Source organism: Pectinophora gossypiella, chromosome 5 (genome assembly GCF_024362695.1).
Source record: "Pectinophora gossypiella chromosome 5, ilPecGoss1.1, whole genome shotgun sequence".
In the NCBI taxonomy this organism is placed as follows: domain Eukaryota; kingdom Metazoa; phylum Arthropoda; class Insecta; order Lepidoptera; family Gelechiidae; genus Pectinophora; species Pectinophora gossypiella.
In genome coordinates, this window is record NC_065408.1 from 8,049,526 (window position 1) to 8,069,660 (window position 20,135).

Consider the following 20,135-nt stretch of genomic DNA (forward strand, 5'->3'; position numbering starts at 1 on the left):
CGTCTAACTTGAGTGGTTTAGATTTTTCATACAAAAGGATTTTCCCGCTAATTCCCGTTCTCGTGGGAATTTCGGGAAGTCCTTTCTTAGTGCACCTCTACGGTACCTAAGGTATCTGCATGCCAAATTTCAAACGTCTAACTTGAGTGGTTTAGATTTTTCATACAAAAGGATTTCCCTTCACTACTCTGCTCCTATTGATTGTAGCGTGATGAAAAGTATACTATGACCTGTCCAGGAGTGTGAAGAATAATTGTACCAAGTTTCATTAAAATCCGTCCAGTAGTTTTTGTTTCTATAAGGAACATACAGACAGACAGACAGACAGACAGACAGACAGACAGACAAAAATTTTACTGATTGCATTTTTGGCATCAGTATCGACCACTTATCACCCCCTGATAGTTATTTTGAAAAAATATTTAATGTACAGAATTGACCTCTCTACAGATTTATTATAAGTATAGATATAATTATATAATTTCTGTGAACAAATAAGAGTTACTTTCGAAATAATTCGATTATTTGAGCGGGTAATCACTCTTTGAGTGCGTCGATATATATTCCTCAATTGAAGGAGGAATTAAAATTATAATTTAATCGATAGGAAGTCGTTTATCAGCGCTGCTTTCTAAATTTATCTCTATACTAAACACAACTAGCGTAATTCTAACGAGACTAATAATATAAGTAACTTATTGCTTTACTGGGAATATTTTTTCTGCGGTCACGGCCATGTCACGAATCTTGGCTCTATGTGCTTTACCTGAAGGCGTTTCTGGTAACGCGTCGACGAAGAACAAACCTCCGTGGATTTGCTTGATTTCTGGCATTTCACCTGAAATGAGAAGATGATTGAACTATGTATATTAATTACATGAATGGATGGAGGATTTCGTAAGCAACGTTACTGTACAGTCCTCAACGCTAGGTCAGCTAGGATATTTGGTTAGCTAATAGCTAAGGCTGACTGTCTTAAGAAAGCAAAATGAAATAGTTAACGTAGTTACACTACTTCCGAAGAAGGCTCCCAGTCATTTGACGTCCACATAGATTCTTATATGCATCTTGCTTTCTTTATTCGTATTATTCAGGGTGTTAATGACAACGTAACGAAAACTTTGATGGGTGATTCAGACCACGATTCTCAGTTGAACTGAAAATAATTAAAAAAAAACTAAAATTTTCATGAATTCCATTTGTTATCAACTCAGAATCGTGGTCTGAATCATCCCCTTCAGTATTCGTTACGATGTCACTAACACCCATATGTACTTGTATGGCTAACTGTACGTACTTTTACGGGGTGTAAGTGACATCGTACCGAATACTGAGATGGATGATTCAGCTCATTAGTCTGAGTTAATATCAACTGGATTTTTTCATCGCAAAAGTATATAATTGAAAATAATTTATACAAACACAAAAAATCTTGAATTTTGCGACGGAAAATTCCACATGATATTAACTCAGAATCATGCTCTTGAATCATTCTCCTCAGTATTCGGTACGGATATTCGGTACTAACGCCCTGCATACTCACTTTTAACCAGGTCGAAGATCTGCTGAGGTTGGACGTTGTGATCTTTTTTCCGTACGATGACGGCTACCGGTGTCTGATTCGTTTCCTTGTTGGGGATTCCCACAACACACACCTCTTCTACTCCCGGGTGCTTCTTGATTACATCTTCCAATTGTAGGGGTGAAATCTGAGAACAGAAAGATATTTATAAGTTGCAGAACGTTTGACCTGGGGGGTTAAAATGGTCACATCGAAGCAATTCATCTAAGAAAGCAATATTGTAATTTGACATTTGTGCAATATAAAAGTAAGTGCGCAATGCAAACAAATGTCAAATAGCAATATTGCTTTCTTAGATGAATTGCTTCGATGTGACTATTTTAACCCATATATTTGAATCCATATATTTGTCGAACAAAAAAGAAAAAATTAAAGTGCTGTGTAAAAGTCTAGTAGTAGAAAAAAAAACAATATTTAGCACCCATTATACCTCACTGATTACCAAAATTACGTTTAAAGCCAAATTGTTTATCGCTTCGTTGTAATCGAAATGAAAGGAAAGGGTATAAAATTTTGTCGGACTAAACTGAAATTAATTTTCAAAAATATTAAAAGCTGATTTGTTTTTGTTGAAATTGTAAACGCACAAAGTTCGACGAAGTTATTTCAAAATGGATAAACGCATAAGCGGTTTAGATTAATTTTAGATTAGGCATGTTACTTTGTCACAATATTCAAATGTTTGAAAGTTATTCTAAATCTATTATTAATATTTTATTAAAGTTAATATATTGTTATTTCCTATTATTTTGTCAAGAGTACTCTAAACCAGTGAGCATGCATGAAGTATTTGATGAGAGTGAAAGAAGCGAAAGTGGTGTGTCAGGATCGTAGTAAATGAATTCCGCGGTCTCTGCCTACCCCAACCGGGAAATAGGCGTGATCTTATGTACATACAAATAAAAATAAAGAGTTGTAGATGGGAACGACCTTTAAGTGCATCACCTAACGAGATTAGGTGCTTTAGAAAAAATCGACAGGCATCGATCTTGGACTTTGTGAACCTATGATTTTGCGTTAAGTTTTTGACTCTAATCAAGTGCTTTCGACTCTGTCACCTACTCTACTAACTATACATATAAACAGCCTTTACAGTATACAGAGTGTTAGTGACATCGTAACGAATACTGAGGGGGATGATTCAGACCATGATTCTGAGTTAATATCAAGTGGTTTTTTCTGGCCTGAATCATCCCTCAAAGTTTTCGTTACGATGTCACTAGCTTCCTGTATATGTCTCATTGCTGGGAACAGGCGTCCCTTCAATCAACCAGAGGGGATATGGAGCATACTCCACCGCGCTACTCCACTGCAGGCTTCACTAACTATACATAAATATACTCACGACTGTACGTAAACTCTTATGGTGTGACCAGAGCTACAAGTACTCAAAGACAACTTACAGCCACTGTTGATACGATGCCCTAATGATGATAATGATGACGATATAGACATGATGAATCTTATGGTGACAAAGGATCAGCCCATCACCCATAAGTATTTGATAATATTTCCGTAGAGGTGCATGAACAAATACTTACCCAGAAACCAGTATATTTAATAAGCAATCGTTTCCTCTCAACGAAGAAGTAGTAGTTATTTTCGTCTCTGTAGAAGATGTCTCCAGTCTTGAGCCATCCATCGTTAGTTAGCAGTTTGTCAGTCTCTTCAGGATTGTTGAGATAGCCCTGAAATTATAATACATTGTTCAATAAGTACGTTGTTTGGAGCAACCTATCTGAAAATGTAGAGGATAAAGCATGATACTATTGTCTAGTGACGTCTATTATATTGTGAGATTTGGGTCTATATACAGTTTAAACGGAGATTCTATTCCTATTGCGTGACTTAAATTATTATTTACCTTAAAGAATGCATCTCCTTTTATCCATAGCTCTCCACTTTCGTGTGGTTTTTCCAAAATTGTACCGTCGTCGTCCACAAGCTGAAAATAATATTATAAAACATCAGTTCCTTTCTCTTTGTTCTAAACTTAATCTCATCTATTCCAGCTACTGCTTATGTAATCTGAACAAATTGTCAGGCCCTAGTTTTACAGAAGCTATTTTCATTTGACGTTACGACCTAGAAAAAAAAATGCAGGCCAATTACAGATTAGGTCCCAAGTTTTCGTAAATATTTTCCCGAACTTATTGTTTGCCTGGCGATATTTCCCAAATAGAATCCATTACTTATAATTTTAATTAAAGATCAAAGCAATATAGGCCAGACATTCTCTAGTGTCGGACGAGCACGGAATATTATCCGAGTCAAAGTATTTTTACGACTAGGAGCCTTACTCTTTGCCTTTGTAGACGTACATTCCTACTTATGTAAGTACATGAACATTGTACAGTTTATGCTCAAAAAATATATAAGATTAGAATACTATCTCCATTGTAACGTAGCTTCCATTAGCAGCCGAAATGGCAGTCAAATCAGTGTTAGAATTCTGAGAGAGATAATGGTACAGTAATAATTCTTGACGTTTGTGTACTAACTACCACGTCCCACTATCTCCCTAGCTAATTCCGCTAGAGTGATTTAAATATTTTCTAGTTAAGCATGTTGCGCTTTAGACCGCATCCTCGTTTACTATCAAGTGAAATTGTGGCCAAGCGCAAAACTATTTTCGAAAAAGAGCAAAGTTTTTCCTAGAAAGTTCAACTAACCTTATACTGGAATCGGTCGAATGGCACTCCTGTGGATCCGAATGGTGTAGTTTCTTTGAAATCAAACACGGGCACCAGAAGTTCTGTCATACCATACACCAAGTACAGGTACGCGTCACATTTTTCCTGTAAATATCAATGAATAAATAAATCCATCGCTTATTATTGCGTATTGAGAAAAATAAGTTTTATATACTTACTGCCAAAATACGGACTTGTCAAATCATTGGAATCCATTATGACATTAGTAGTATAAGCTATATTATAAATCTTAGTTAAATATTTTATTCACTGTTTCTGAGGTAAGTAATGTTGCTAATAATGAACGCAACTTATTATATCTGTCATAAACTTGCATTTGACAAAATTAACGTTACGTAAAATACCTTTTTCTCTATTATACTTAAGGGATAGGTTCCTTAAGTCCAAAATTTTAGTTGAATAGGAAGAATGGGAAGGAAGCTACTTACACTAAACTTGTCGTACAAAGCTTTATCGATGGCGCTGCCTCCAATAGCGATGTATGTGAAGCAGGATAAGTCGACGTGACTGCCGACCGCGTTTATGAACTGGGCCAGTAAGAATGGAGACCATACCGTTATGTTGGGCTGAAATATTATATTCACTCATTTTAAAATATGCTTTATCATATAATTCAATCAGCGCTTATCGCTATCGACCCACTAGGGTCGATTAATTCTTTCAAATATTTTTCATTTCAGACGACGTCCTAAGCCGAGGTTCGCGCCCAATTGGCGGCCTGTTGTCTTAAACGTTATACCGGATGAGAGCCTTCAGCGCTCCCCATTTGTCCGGCCAAGTAGTTAATGCTATCTGCGGCAAATCTACAATACACACGTCAAAAAAATAATATATAAATAAAGAGACAATAATATTAATCAAAAAAAATAATTAAAGAGACAACAATATTAATCCAATATTATTCAATATTATTTAAGAGACATGTCAGTCTAATTTAAGTTGTTTTAATGCAAGCATGCATGAAACTTTGATGAGAGTGGAAGAAAAGTGGTGTGTCAGGATCTCTATCTACCCTAAAGGGAAATAGGCGTGATCTTATGTACTTTTAATTTATTACACTATCGGAAAACTTTAATGCTCGGTTGAGTGCTACAAGTTTTCTGATAAATGTAACTAGTGATTGTTGAGTTTGTCTGTTTTGATCGTCTTAAATAAAGTATTTATTTAGCTCCTGTTTCTGTTTAAATATATTATACAAAGGCCTATTCATTAATCAGCTTACTAAGATGTCTAGATACTCCATTGTTGAAACACTAAGTAGTCTTGCTTTTACTTTCTTAATGAACAAAGTTACTACCAAATGACTTACTTGTCACAAGCTTAGGTCACAGAGCTACCAAATAAAAACAAACCATTTTTTTCTACGATAATATAATTTAATAGTAAAAAACGAATGTACATTATTGGACATTAGCTAAGCTTGAATGACAGTCCCTATCGGCAGTCGTAACAGGCAGTAAGAGTACACAAACACTTTTGCTAAAGCTGGCGTTTAAATATATTCAGTGGGATAGTATTAGCAAGCCATCTTTATACTATTGCCAGACGCTTTCCGCGATCAATACTTATTTTTTGCCAGACGCTAATGCTCGATATTTACCTCTATACTTAATAAGTATTTCTAAGATTGAATTTTTTAACAGCAACATAATATACGATCACGCCTAGGCGAGCCTCATCATCTACCTAGCATTATACCGTTTTTCACAGGGCCCACCTGAAGATTTGACAGGTTTTCTACAGAAACGACTGCCTGTCTGACCCGCCAACCCGCGGTGGGAAAACCAGCCCAGGTTAGGTTAGATCACATACCTCCGAAAATTGCATTTCTCGGGAATGTGGGTTTCCTTCGATGTTACCGCTGAGCACGTGATAATCATTTATGAACCAAACATGAATTTGAAAACAAATTAGTCAATCATTGGCTTAGGCCTATGTTGGATTGAACCTGCGACCTCAAAATGGGAGGCAAGCGTTCTACCAACTGAGCTACCCCGGCTCTCACCACGCCTATGCGAACCTATTAACATAAAAATAACGAAATGTGATGTTGTGTGTGTTATTGTTAGTTATATGTGGATAAGAGTGTAGGTATTTGAGTTGAGTTATATATAAGAGCGTATTTTGTTTTTTGGAAAAGTGTACCTAGAGTATTATTAAAAGCAATTTACCCTGTACTTGTTGATAACCATGACCAGCAGTTGTGGGGTCATAGGCATTGAGCATTGCACCCTCGTGCACTTCATAATTGGTGATGATATGAAGAAGTACAATGATGACATCCACTGGATTGTCGTTATAGCCATGATCACCGAGCACTGCTTAGTGAATGGCGCCCTGAAATGGAAATACGTATTGATTTGTTAATAAATTTTAAAATAATATTTTATATTTCTAATATTACTTATAATGAGAGGTTGAAAATCGTTGTTTAATTTTCATTACATCAACATTGATGTATCTGTAAACATTGATATAATGTCACTATAGTTTGTAATTGTTTGGGTACAATTGTTTGATGCCATAGGCCGCTGTGTCGCTACGTGCAAGTAACGTACGCGTACTTTAAATTGATATTTATCTACTAGTAATAAACATTTTTAATAGTAACGTCACATTTGTTTACTTCATAAAATAGGTATACAAAGAATCTGGTTCATTAAATTGTTATTGTTCTGATTTTAAATAAAATCACTTACCACCACAAACACAATCCGTTGAGGAGAGTTTCGAAAGGTATGATGGCAACTTTCGGTAGACCAGTGGTTCCACTTGTCAGCATCAACCAAGCAATTGTTTTAGCTTGGTCGAACTCTGCTGGCCTGGAAATGGAGACCATATTTTTAGTAAGCTTATGTGTTTAAGTAACCTAACTAAAGGGTAGAAGTTTAGTATCTTGTAAACTTTCATAAAATGGTTAAGTACACTATTTTATTTTGTAAAGAAGAAGTGATTTATTATAAAACTGATTTTCGTTATTCATAAATGAAATGTCTTTATTAGATTAGACTTGTTCCTTTACGAAAGAAGGCCGTGAAGTGTTAGCTTTAGAGACACAAATAAACAAATATGATTCGCGTTTGACCACTTTTGTAGTAAGGCCTAAGGTGCTAAGGCTTACCTAATAATAAATAACAAATAAATAAAAATCGTTTATTTCGGACAAAGTCCACAGAATGTTAGTATACAAATGACTTATAAACTAGTGTTAGTAGGACATTATTCGGGCGATCATAAGTTCAAATTATAGGGTGTGAAGCTCCATCCACCTTTTTAGAAGGGGGGAGTCACCTATCACATAACGTCTTCAGGATACTGTTGGGGCTGGCTCGAGTCCGCGTGAGAAGCGACGCACAACGTTTCCGCATGATTGCTGCAAAACCATCTGTGTGGGCCTCAGCGAACATACCAGAGGCGCTGCAATATCGCGGCAACCTCAACAATATCCTGAAAGCGTTATTATACTGGACGCGCAGATCGCTGTATGCCCGACGCGTGTAATAAGATATGCCTATTCACTCTAATTTTTAAGCTTCCAGCATTGTAATAAAGGGGTAACATAGATAGATTTGTGCGTACATTTTAATACATAATTAAAATACCTGAATTTTTCATCAGTGCCTTTATGCTCAGCAATAAACGCTTCAAGGTCATTCTTCTTGTCGTCAAATATGACGATACGAACATTTTCTTTGTTGTTTTTATCTAACGCCGTTTTTATGTCTTCTAACTTTTCTTGCGGTGCGAAAATTATCTTTGGGTCTATGTGTCCGAAGAGTGATGTCAGATCCACTGGAAAAGATAGAGATAACAACGTAATATTAGACATTCTTCGTTGTTAAGTTAAATCATTGGTACGTTATCCAAAAATGACAAAAAATGAGCATGTCATGGTGACATAAATAACATAACACGACTATATCCCAATTAAGGTAATCAGAGGTACATCCATCGCAAAGTGAACTAATCCACATCTCTCTGAGCTTTCTGTTAGACCAACGGTGGTAAGCCGTATCGACGTCTATAATGGTGTCATGTCGTGGTGTTTATGAGAATCACCATTGTTAACTAAATAATAAAAATGTCTGGTATTGAATGTGTTCCTCTAGTTATTAAATAACTTGTGATGTGTACCATTGGTTTTTAAAAGATGTGTTGCTGTTGCAGTTTCTTGTCATTTCTTCTCCTCAGCCATAACACCTTGCGAAATGACGTAAATTCAAAAATGTTACATTGACCTTCAACAAGTTTATCCATGACAATTACGTTGAATAAATGATTCTGAATTCTGATTTCTGATTCCGAATTTTGAAGCTAATCTCTGCCTCTCAGCTGGACTGACATTAACGTTCAAACTTACATAGTGTCATTCGTGGGTCGATAGCGCACTGAGAGTATCCGTTGAGGTGGCAGGCGTAATAGGGTATGCCGAGGTCGAGGTGGTTGTGGCCCATGTTTACTACGTGGTCGTTGATCTGGATACCACTGTTTCTCATCGCGCTTGCCAGACGCATCGACCGCGTGGCCACTGATAAGTTCGTCTCTGACTGTCCCGACACCCCTTCAATCTAAGAAAAACATTGACAAAATTACAACATATATAAGACACAACAGTTCGTTTTGCAGTAGTTGGCATAATGTTTGTGTGAGTTCGTCTTATTTATACGTAAGTTCTTATTTAATACTACTCTAATAAACTGTAATATATTTTTCAAAATAAGTACACCTGATACAAATTGTTTCCTAAGCAATAAAGCCATCTGTTATATCAATGTTGCATTTCGCGCGTTCTGTACTCAATGAGTATTCAAACAAGTGTCGATTTAAAAAATAATTCCGTCACGCGGATTTGATAAGTAAAGTGATATCATAATCATTATTAAATCGACCTACATAGAGATTCAAAATCCTAAAATCTTGCGATATAATACGCGCGTCATAATGTGTCTTTTTGTAGTTAATTCAAAAGATAACAATTGTTATTTGGATTATGATAGAGATATAAATCTATACAGATATATAGATTCGCTAAAAATAAAAAGAGCCTGGTTATATTTTAGATGCGTTTTCGTACGTATATTATACTATTCGTATTACTAACTTGCATAAAGTGTGCGTTTTCCCCATATTACTTTTAGGTTCAAATTGTTCGCACAAACGAATTATGAAGAACGCTGACCATAAATCTAGACATCTTCACTGTGGCGGACCACTTAGTACATCCACTAAGGCCCGTTGTGTTTAACTACAATGTTAATAGTTCACCAAATTACATAAAGAAGATATTAAGTAAGCACCTATTATATTTGATAACTATTTAGTTAAATATTCCAGTCATCATCATCAGGTATCCAGTCATCTGGTATTGTATACCAATATTTTATGTTTATTTTTATTTTTTTAAAGAACGTCTAGGGCCCTGTGCCGAGGTTTTTCTTGCAGCTTCTTTTTCCCGGCTATACAGGTTGTGAGAAGCTGCAGTAGTTTTAGGCGGATGAGACGTTCGTTATGTACTGAATAAAGATATTTTTGAATTTGAATATAAATATTATCTTTATTAGATTAAATGAGGTAACACTCAAGAATAACCAAAGGCACTTTTTCAGATACATTTTAAACTTTTACCACCTATTTGAAAGGGTATTTATGCAAGCCTTTAGGTAATTTTCCGTTAAATAATATCTAACAAGGCCACCTTGTTAAAGATAACTATTTCGTCAATTAATTGATTGGTATCAATTGATTTGTTTACCCGATTATATCTTGCGATATGAATAGTTGTCAGCGAGAGTATGGAACATAAGCCATATCAGGCCCCTCTGGCGGTTTTAAAATAATTCTGATACCACAAATGAAGTCGGTCATTGAACTCACACGACAGTAGAAGATTACCAACTAACAAACAAATAGATTATACTTTTGATCATAGTGCAACAAGTGGATAACTAAAACTAACTGTAACTATAAGTAACCGAAGAGCCCGTAGCCTAGTTGCGCATATCTTTGGTCGGAAACGGCGACCGTAAAAGTTAAGCAATTATCTACGCAAGCCGCCAGTGGTCTGTTGAACGTTTAGTTACAATTGTTTTCTGCTCAAGAGCACATAAAATTGACGATCCCTGCTATTAATCCATGTCAGGAGTAGTTAACTAGATTAAACGCCTATAGGCGGCTTGGAAACTTGGACTACCACACTCGTAATCTCCATCAGCTATCCCTATCACCATTTACAACAAAAGACACTAGAAAAAACCGGAAGGTGGTATAACATTTAATGTTAAATCGACTCACTGATGTGTTCGTATTCTAGTCCACATTAGTCCTCAAATCTAAACTAGTAACTCGCGACCACTCTCTCTAGTAACGACCTTGGTCCAGTAGTTGAGCGTTATGCTCACGATCCGGAGGTCCCGGGTTCGATTCCCGGTGGGAACATATTACAAAAATTACTTTGTGGTCCCTAGTTTGGTTAGGACATTACTGGCTGATCACCAGATTGACCGAAAGTAAGATGATCCGTGCTTCGAAAGGCACGTTAAGCCGTTGGTCCCGGTTACTTCTTACAGATGTAAGTAAGTAGTCGATTCGTGGTTGGTACTCCACCTCACAACCCACACGATAGAAGAAGAACTAGTAACTCATCTGATTTAGAAATTCGTTCATCAATATTTTTTTTAGATTGAAACACACTTTTAAAACCGTGAGCACGTTTAATTAGATACTTAAAGTTTGACTTGTAATGGAACGCCTTGGTGTATTTTAATATTAAGCTTTGTCTGTGAACGTACTTAATTGTAATGTGCGAGCAATAAAAAACTCATAGCTATCTCTAACCTGATGTACTCTGGCAGGAGCCTCCAGCATGGCTTGAAGTACAACATGTCCAACGTGACATTTCTCCGGAATGATGTCATACTTCTGAGCAGCTTTCAACCTTAACGCAGTTATCCTTTGCCGAATATGAATTTCATCCAACATTTTTAATAATTGTTCAAATCACCAGTTTAGTCACTAACTAATTTCCACCACAAAACTGTCCAAGGGCTCCTGACTTCACAATAATTGTAATTTACGATATCGTGCGTTTTTATACCCTTTGTCTTATCTCTCAACATCTTACAGTATTCAGCAAGAATTCACTTTGATAGTGCATCAATTTGATTGTTTCCAGTTATCAATTCTGGTAGATACCTGTTTTATATATAATAGTCCTAATTGCATTTCACATCATTTTTGAGTTTTTATAAAAGTAAATTGCCGATGTGTGCTTCTTTTCTATCAATGTGAACATTAACTTAGTCGATCTTTACTTAGAATTTTTAACATTATGATAATATTTGTGTTTCCTGTCTGTTGTTATTCACGTTTACCTGAGTAAACATGGGTATTAAATTGCGTGCCCACATGTCAACCTCAAAACGCACACGTGTACTTAACATAATTAGACAGGATTTGTTATTTTCTATAATATGCTTCTTTATAGCGCGTTTATTTATTAAACATATTTGAAACATTACAGATATGTGTCGGCTGCGTTAGAAACAAGATTCTCATTAAAAGAATTTACAACTACTTTAAATGAGTCACTACAAGTGACGTCTGATTAAACATCACATGTACCTGCGAATTTTCAACAAAATCTATTCACTAACATTTGATGCACAATGTAGGTACTAACTGTCGTTAGTCTGCCTCATATAAAATTCTTTTCAAATTCGCAGACAAGTCTGTTCACCATTATCCTTATTTTATATTAATCGCTTAGTAAAGTGCTGAAGACTGATCAATACAATGGTGTTTAGAAGCTCGAGCCTCGGGTACAAACTTTAAAACAAACAATGACGTCGCACAATTAAACTTTACGGATCGACCCTTCGGCCTAAGTGGCATTGTCTCACGTAATCTATCTACCTAATTATAATATTAAGTGCTTGTATCTCCGCACAATATGTAAGGGTAGGCTGGATAGTACCCGTCTAGAAGTCTAAGGACTTTGGGTTTGATGGAAAAATATGAAAGACCAAAAAGCTTACTTCAAATGCTCATATCAAAAAGTCTTTAAATAAAATAAGAAATAAGTTGCTGAAGAAGAGAGACAAAACGACGCGTAGAAGAAAATGTTTCCAATTTCCGATTTCATAACATCTTTCATCTTAGTATTCAAGTATGACCTTGTATTACGTTAAATCTGGTTACCTTTATTGGAAATTATTTTTCGCTGATAATCTGATGATCAGTGATATGCCGTTCCCGGGAATCCCGATTCCTAAAGTGGAAATATTCCCGTTGTAAAAACTCTTTCTAGTACTTAGAACATTGGTTGCTTTCCTTTTTCAAATTGTTCTTTCTTGTACTCTGGTCTTATCTGCCTAAAGGTTAGGTAACAAAGCTCTTTTTACATTAAGTTTTGCGCCTTTTTACTGCCGGGAACGTTCCCAAAGTGGGAACATTCCCAGGAACGGCACATGAATGCTGATAATGTAATACTTATACATATATTGGTGCTAATTCCTGTGAATACCATCTAATTTTATTTTAAGTTATATCTGTCATTTTCTTATCCGCCGAAAAGGAAAGGGACGGGTAATCGACAAGCATAAAATTTATGGAACACACGTCAATTTTAAGCACAAATCTAAACCAACCGTCTAAAAAATTTACGTCTGTCAATAACCCGACGCAATTAAGTAGACAGCACGTCAAACGGATTGCATACCAGCGACGTACCTTTTGATTCGCCCGGGTTATTCATTCATTTACTCATTCTTCCTAAAATTAAGAGCTGTGAATCATCCGTCCCTTTCCTTTTCGACGGATATGAAAATGACGGATATAACTTAAAATAAAATTAGGCGGTATCTGCAGGAATCGGGGCCATTGTAATATTAATTATAGACTATTCCGTAAAATTAGAAAGGTGAATCACCTAGGTACTTTTTTTAATTGGTAATGCATTGTCATTTTGATTCATTTTAAAGAGTGGATGTATATCTAATCACGTCTAGAATAAGATTTTGAAAAACGATATAAATCACATGATTCATAATTATAATCGTATAATCTACTGCTTAAGATTTGGCAAAAGATACCGATCATGGAAAAAAGGAACCGTCTCAATCTTCTTCTATCGTGTGTGTTGTGAGAGCGATGACTGACTTCAGCAAACATAGTTTTGGTTTATTATTGAGCCGCCAAAAGTATGACATGGCTCATGTAACGACTTAGTAGCTATCACTTTCATCAGTAAGTAGTAATGGGACCAAAAGCAACCTGCTTTCTGAAGCACGGGTCATCTTTCGGACTATCGGGTGATCAGTCTGTGATGTCCTAACCGAATTAGGTATCAGTGATTTTTGTGACAGGCCCCTGCTGTAATTCGAACCCGGGACCTCCGGATCATGAGCCCATCGGTCAACCACTAAACCACGGAGGCTTTGAATGACTGTTTATGACCTTACAAATAAAAGTTTTATCCGAGCAATCTAAGACATGTGAGCCGTAAGGAAGGTTTGACAGACAAACTCTAAAACAATTTTCTTCAATAACCAATCTATCAGATTACCATGATTAAAATCTAATAAAATCAAAGAATATTAAGTGGGTAATCCCAATTTGATATTTATTTTATCTATTGTATTAGGATTATATCGATGTGATTGAGAAACATTTTTCCTAACTGATAAAAAGTGTTATTTGTGTATTTAGATAAAAGTTATAGAGGCGATAATTTAGCAACTTGTCACTCTATTCGTTGGTAGATAATCTAACACAGATTGTACAGTTCATTAGGATATTGATCTTTAGACTCAAATTCCAAAAATGGCTGCAGGTGTCTTCCGAAATTATCTAGTTCTTTTCTTGTTAGCTAAGAGTAATATCACATAAAATATAAAATATAACGTATATGATTGTTTATCATTTAACGATAGTTATCCAATAGTTTATATTTTTGAGCTTCGTGTGACGTCACATTTCACAAAATAAAGAATAAGTATCTGTCAGGTTTCAAATCATACTGTTTGGCAGTTTGTTAAAATGTCACTGTCACGGCAAAATGTCATGAGACTGACCGTTTTCGCGCGAAACTTGAAACAATAGAAGAAAAATAAGTTTTTTTTTCTATCTATATAAAGCTTAATCATCCTCCAGCCCTTATCCTAAATAATCGTTTGTTATTTTTAAAATACTTATCATAATACTCTCAAGTAGCCAATTATTACTGTCAGATCCGTTTATGTATCGAAATAGAGTCTTGATTGTTTTTATTTTATTACAGAACTGTATTATACACGTCTTAAACATTTCTACTAGTCTTTCAAGTGCCAAATTTGTGTCGTCGACACACATAAAGAGCCATTAAGTATATGAATAAAAACTTGCAACTACTTATGTTATATTTTCATTTATCAACCCAAAATAGAATAACGAGGTATTTGGAGTATACTCTTTGCTTGCTTAAGGTTCCCAATATAATTTCGGTCGACACAATCATCAAATCCTTATTCTATAACCTGGTCTAGGCTTTGACCTATCACGTTGGTCTAACAGAAAGCTCGGTGCGGTGTGGGTACTTAATTCATCAGATGTACCTATGATATCATATCACTAGTAACATTATGTTATGTATATCATAAGTAACATAATGTTACTTCAGATTATGTTATGTTATTCCATAATTTGAAATTTGAATAATTCAGTTGCATTGAAAAAATCGTTGCATATAATATACATAATTTATATAGGTAATATAATATATTATATATGTATATAAGTAAGTAGGTAAGTATAACAGTAAGCATAAGTATAGTAAGTAAGTTATACATAAATATAAACATTAACCGTGACACTCTGATTAATAATTAACATCATTTGATCAAATAAATCTTTTTGGTGATTTTATTAAGCCTCAGATAACAACAGTAACGTATTTAAGATATCGAAATATTTTCGTTATCTTTTTAATTGATGTCATCCGGCCAATTGTAGTTGTGATGTGCATTTTTGGAGTGTTATGTAATAAATAATATACTACTTGTGATTGGTATTTCACACATCTTTTTTTTATTTTTATGAGACATAATATTAAGCTTATAAATACGTACGTATGAATATTCAAGAATAGCTCGGTCACGGAGGAGATTAGTTTAAAGACTTAAGACTTGGCAGACGTTAAACTCTGTTTAAACATCGTTAAATTCTTCACTCTCTGGAAAATGCTGCTCGAAATTTCCTAGGAACGGAACTTTTCCATCCGGCGTAGATATTAACACATAATATATCATACGATAAGGAGAACGAGGCCGGGAAAGTGGGGCTGAGCCTCTGAGCTCCTGGGTAGGCCCGTCCGTGCAACCTCTGATTACCACACCCACTGGTAACACTTGCCGTTAATAATTTGCTCTTAGATAAAATCAACAGCATCTCACCGCCAGGCGCCGAACATAAAACTTTAATGAGTTTCTCTTCTCTTGTTATCTTAAGCCAGGTCCTAAGAAGTTTCACGTTGTTCTGTTTGTAGAACATTCTCGCCACAACTCAATATGAAATTATACTTAAGTTTTAATTAACGGTCAGAGATAATTGAATTCGTTAGAGTTTGGACAAAGCAAGACTGCGGGGAATATTTAATTTTCATTAGATTTAGTAATTGGATGTAATTGGGACAACATTGAGTTTAGGTCGTTTGAAAGCGTATTTCACGTCAGTGTGCGGGATGTTATTGTAAAAAAGGATATTTACATAATACGCCATATTCTCTTAAGACCGAGATTTCCAGACACAATAGTTAAACAATGGGGTTTGGATTTATAAAGAACATTCGGTCTTAGGAGGTTAAACAGTCGCTGAAAGACATGTAAGGTAATAAAAGGGTGTACGCGCGGGTTGTTGTTCTTTCCCTGTCTATCGCGATTGAGCATCTGTTTACGACACATCATTAAATTAGATCTCGCTGGCAACCGTTTCATTGGCTGGATATAGCCAAAGGATTTTCCTCTGCATTTTTAAGGCAGTAAGGATAATTTTATCTCGACTTCCCTGTATAAATCGTTACATAAAACGCAGTCCGAAAATTTACGGGCTCGTAACAGTGGAATGAATTTTTTGATGTTGACAGACGATATGAAATTAAAAGTTCTTTACTGCAAGTTCTTAACGAGGTAATGTGACGAGTTTTTTCGCACACCTGCGAAGATAATTCTTTAGACTGTTCTTTTTTTTTTTTTTTTTTTTTTTTTTTTTTTTTTTTTTTTTTTTTTTTTTTTTTTTTTTTTTTTTTTTTTTTTATAAAGGGACACCACAGTAACAAATATATAATATAAAACACGGAGTAACACATAACTTACAATCAAACACATAATAAAAAAAAAAAAAAATAATTAAAAGACAACATACACGAGAAATACAAATAATTGTGTGTATGGACTGGTCAACGATGGTGGTGGTGTCCTTTATAAAAGGGCCTCACTCAGCATAAGCCGCGGCGCGAGCCACGACGCTGGTATTCTGTGGACCCTGCTAAGTGAGGCACGGAAGCCGTGTCTCCCACAAATACAACTTGAATGAATACATAATAATATTTACTTATAAAATAAAGTACTTAGTTTACAAAAACATATATTAAAAGCGTGTGTGTGTGCAGTGTATCTACAAATACATGAAAGAAATACAATAATACTTACAAAACAATGCGTATAAAACGATAAAATAAACAAATAAATAAAGTTAGAAATGTTAGAATGTGACAAGTTAGTGTGCGTGCGGATTTGAACGAAAGAACGTAGTGTACGTTGCAACTCAAACTGGTTTGGCCGGAGTAAAACTACCGTTAGCAGGCTTACTACGTCAACATTTTTATCAAACGCATTAGTCAGTTTCAACCGCCACTGCCGTCCGAGTGCAACGTTTATTATGTAATCAGCTTGTACAAAAAACCCGTCGCGAAAGTTATTTTGTGTTTTTAAAAGTGTTGGGAATAAAAAATATAAATAATTGATTGATAATAAAAAACATTTAACGAATCAGTGACCATAGTTACAATAAAAAAATAACAAATAACCCCCAATGAACAGACTAGACGCATATTTGTGTACCGCCTACTAGTGTGTTTTCAATGAGTAGCTGTGTGCCTGTTAGAGCTATATTGCCGTCGCATCCGCGTCGCAAGTTAGACTCCGCCATCGTGTCGTGTCTGGACCACAGAGGTAGGTTTAAGTGGTTTTGTTTATTAAGAACTCTTTTGTAGTCGCAGAAGATGTTGCTTAAAATGAAGTTTAAAATTATTGATTGTTTTCAGACTACGAATTGGTGGCGGCAGATCATTCCAACACTTGGATGCGGCGAACCGGAAACTTCCGCGAAAGGCAACAGTACGATGGCGCGGCACTGCTAGTGAGTAGATCGTCGAGCGTGTTTGATATGACTGAACGTCACGGGACCACACCAGTTTTTTTGCAAGATAGGATGGTATACTATATTTTACAACTCCGAATAGAAGTGTAGCGAGATGCAGATGTCTTCGAGCATTCATTTTTACAATACTTGCATTATTTAAGAACGGCGTAACGTGCGTGCGGGGAGGTATTTTAAAACAAAATCTTGCACACGCATTTTGAACCCTCTGAATCAACTTCCGTGACCGTGCAAGGAGCCGAGGACCGTAAACGACATCCATATAATTGAATTTGGACAGAACAAGGGAATCGCAGAGCTTTATACGAGTGCCAGTATTGATGAACTGTCTAATTAGATATAAGGTTTTGAGCCGATAGAAGCAATTAGCAGCTGTATTAACTATGTATTTTTCAAATCTCAATTCCTCATCCATAAGAAGACCAAGATTTCGTGCCTCTGTAACCCGCTCCACTGTTTCGCCCCTGATGTTCACATTCACCCCGTAACTTGATATTCTGTTTATCTGCTGTTTTGACCCTAATATCATATATTTGGTTTTACTTCCGTTGAGAACTAGTGAATTTTTCTCAGACCAGGAAGTAATACGCTCAAGATCATTATTCAATTTGGCCACAGCGAAATGAGTCTCACTTGGTTTACAAGAAATGTAAACTTGTAAATCGTCGGCATATATATGATACTTGCAATCATGGATGTGTGTTACTACATCGGCACTATATATAATAAAAAGCAGTGGGCCCAGTATAGATCCTTGTGGGACCCCACGAGTAACGGTTTTAGATTGGGAAACCTGATATTCGCCCCTCTCATTTTGCATTTCAACAAATTGGCTCCGATACGCAAAGTAACTATTAAACCATTTGATGGCAGATGCGCTAAACCCGTAATAATGTAACTTTGCTAAAAGTAAGGGTACGTCTATGCAATCGAATGCCCGGGAAAAATCGAGAAGCGCCAATATCGTGCCCTGCCCTACGTCCTGTGCAGCCAAAATGTCATCAACCACGTTCAAAAGAGCAGTTGTTGTGCTGTGAGATTTCCTAAATCCGGACTGTAATACGGGGAGTATTTCATTCTGCTCCAAATAGGTTCTCATCTGCTTGGCAACGATCTTTTCCAAAATTTTCGATAGGCACGGCAAAATACTTATTGGGCGAAGATCCTTTAAAGTAGCTGGACAAGATTTTTTCGGCAGCGGTTTGACAATTGCGCTCTGCCATATGCGGGGAAAGGTACAAGTCTCGATAGATTTGTTTATAATAGAGGTGATTACAGGCGCAATATGGGAAAGTGTTAGTATCAACATATCTAAGGAGATACCGTCTATGCCGATGGCGTTAGAACTAAGGGAATTAATTTCCTTTAGAACTTCATCCTCTGAAACCCCACCCAGCACGAAAGTTGAAGTGACCTTACATTGATCGCGAAAGAAGCATAGATTTGAGAATGGCACATTTCCAGCACTAGGAACGTCCAAGAAGTGATCGTTTATAACATCAGGATCGTTAAATATATTTGATGGTACTTCTAGTTGTGGTTTGATTCTGACATTTTTCTTTATATGAGACCAGAGTGTGCGAGGATCATTACAGTTTCTATTGACGTAGTGGTCGTAATAAGCCTGTTTTTCACTGGTCAGAGCCTTTTCCACTAAGTGCTTTAAATCCTTATAATACTCCTTATGGGAATCTAAACCAGTTATACGTGCTCGCTTGTGAGCATCATCGCGTTTTTTTATCATAATTTTGATATTATAAGTTATCCAAGGATACTGCTGATGCTTTACTGTGAACGTCTCCAATGGGGCATGCAGATCAAAAAGGGCAAGTAAAGCATTATTAAACATTAAGACTGAGTCATCCACATCTGAAACTGCCGCAATTTTACTCCACTCCACCAAATCTAGATGTTCCCTAAACGTGTCCCTGTCTATGTCCCGCAGTCCCCGACGGGTGACCCTCACAGGAGATGGTTTAAACTTGGGAATATTCAATAAACAAGTAACGAACGCATGCTTACCAAGATCGGGTATATAATCTACAGTTGTAGTGCAACCTCGTATATCCGTACATACTACGTCTATCATAGTTTGACTATGCGAAGTAAAATGCGTGAAATCTGTTACCAATTGTGTAAGTTTAAAGCAAGTCAAGAATTCATTGAACTTTTTTACCTCCGGATTTAATGTGTCCACGACGTTAATATTAAAATCGCCCAACAATATGACATTGCTGCACCAAGCAAACGCTTCCAGAGACGATGAAAGGGCATCCATAAGTGAGTCGACAGTTACCCAATCGGGTCTATAGGCCGTGCCTATCACCAACTTACAACCACAGATAGTAACTGCTAGCCACATTTGCTCAACCGGTGGAGTTGGTGGGTGGGCCAGCACGCGCACGGCGATACCGCGCCGGATGTAATAT

The 20,135-nt window shown here is 36.3% G+C and overlaps 1 protein-coding gene and 1 long non-coding RNA gene across 2 annotated transcripts in view; one reads left to right on the forward strand and one right to left on the reverse strand.

Moving 5' to 3' along the window:
• Positions 1 to 470: 470 nt before the first annotated feature.
• Positions 471 to 11,340, reverse strand: LOC126366732 (luciferin 4-monooxygenase). Its single transcript, XM_050009963.1, has 11 exons — positions 11,131 to 11,340; positions 8,657 to 8,864; positions 7,899 to 8,088; positions 6,996 to 7,118; positions 6,468 to 6,633; positions 4,725 to 4,862; positions 4,255 to 4,380; positions 3,447 to 3,527; positions 3,124 to 3,270; positions 1,544 to 1,709; positions 471 to 838 (listed from the first exon to the last, which is right to left on the reverse strand). Exons 1-11 carry the CDS (start codon positions 11,272 to 11,274, stop codon positions 696 to 698), a joined length of 1,632 nt encoding a protein of 543 aa, XP_049865920.1. The 5' UTR covers positions 11,275 to 11,340; the 3' UTR covers positions 471 to 695.
• LOC126366817 (uncharacterized) overlaps positions 4,869 to 20,135 on the forward strand; it is a 190,228-nt gene continuing 174,961 nt past the window's right edge. Inside the window, exon 1 of the long non-coding RNA XR_007566396.1 lies at positions 4,869 to 4,994. This is a non-coding gene — a long non-coding RNA (uncharacterized LOC126366817). The remainder of the gene's footprint in view (positions 4,995 to 20,135) is intronic.

Excerpts from the sequence above, each read along its gene's own strand:
- LOC126366732 (XM_050009963.1), bottom strand. The coding sequence starts at position 11,274 with ATGTTGGATGAAATTCATATTCGGCAAAGGATAACTGCGTTAAGGTTG. Across the intron at positions 4,863-6,467 it reads TGGTTATCAACAAGTACAGG|CCCAACATAACGGTATGGTC; the intron begins GTAAATTGCTTT and ends ATAATATTTCAG. Across the intron at positions 3,271-3,446 it reads AAGGAGATGCATTCTTTAAG|GGCTATCTCAACAATCCTGA; the intron begins GTAAATAATAAT and ends TTATAATTTCAG.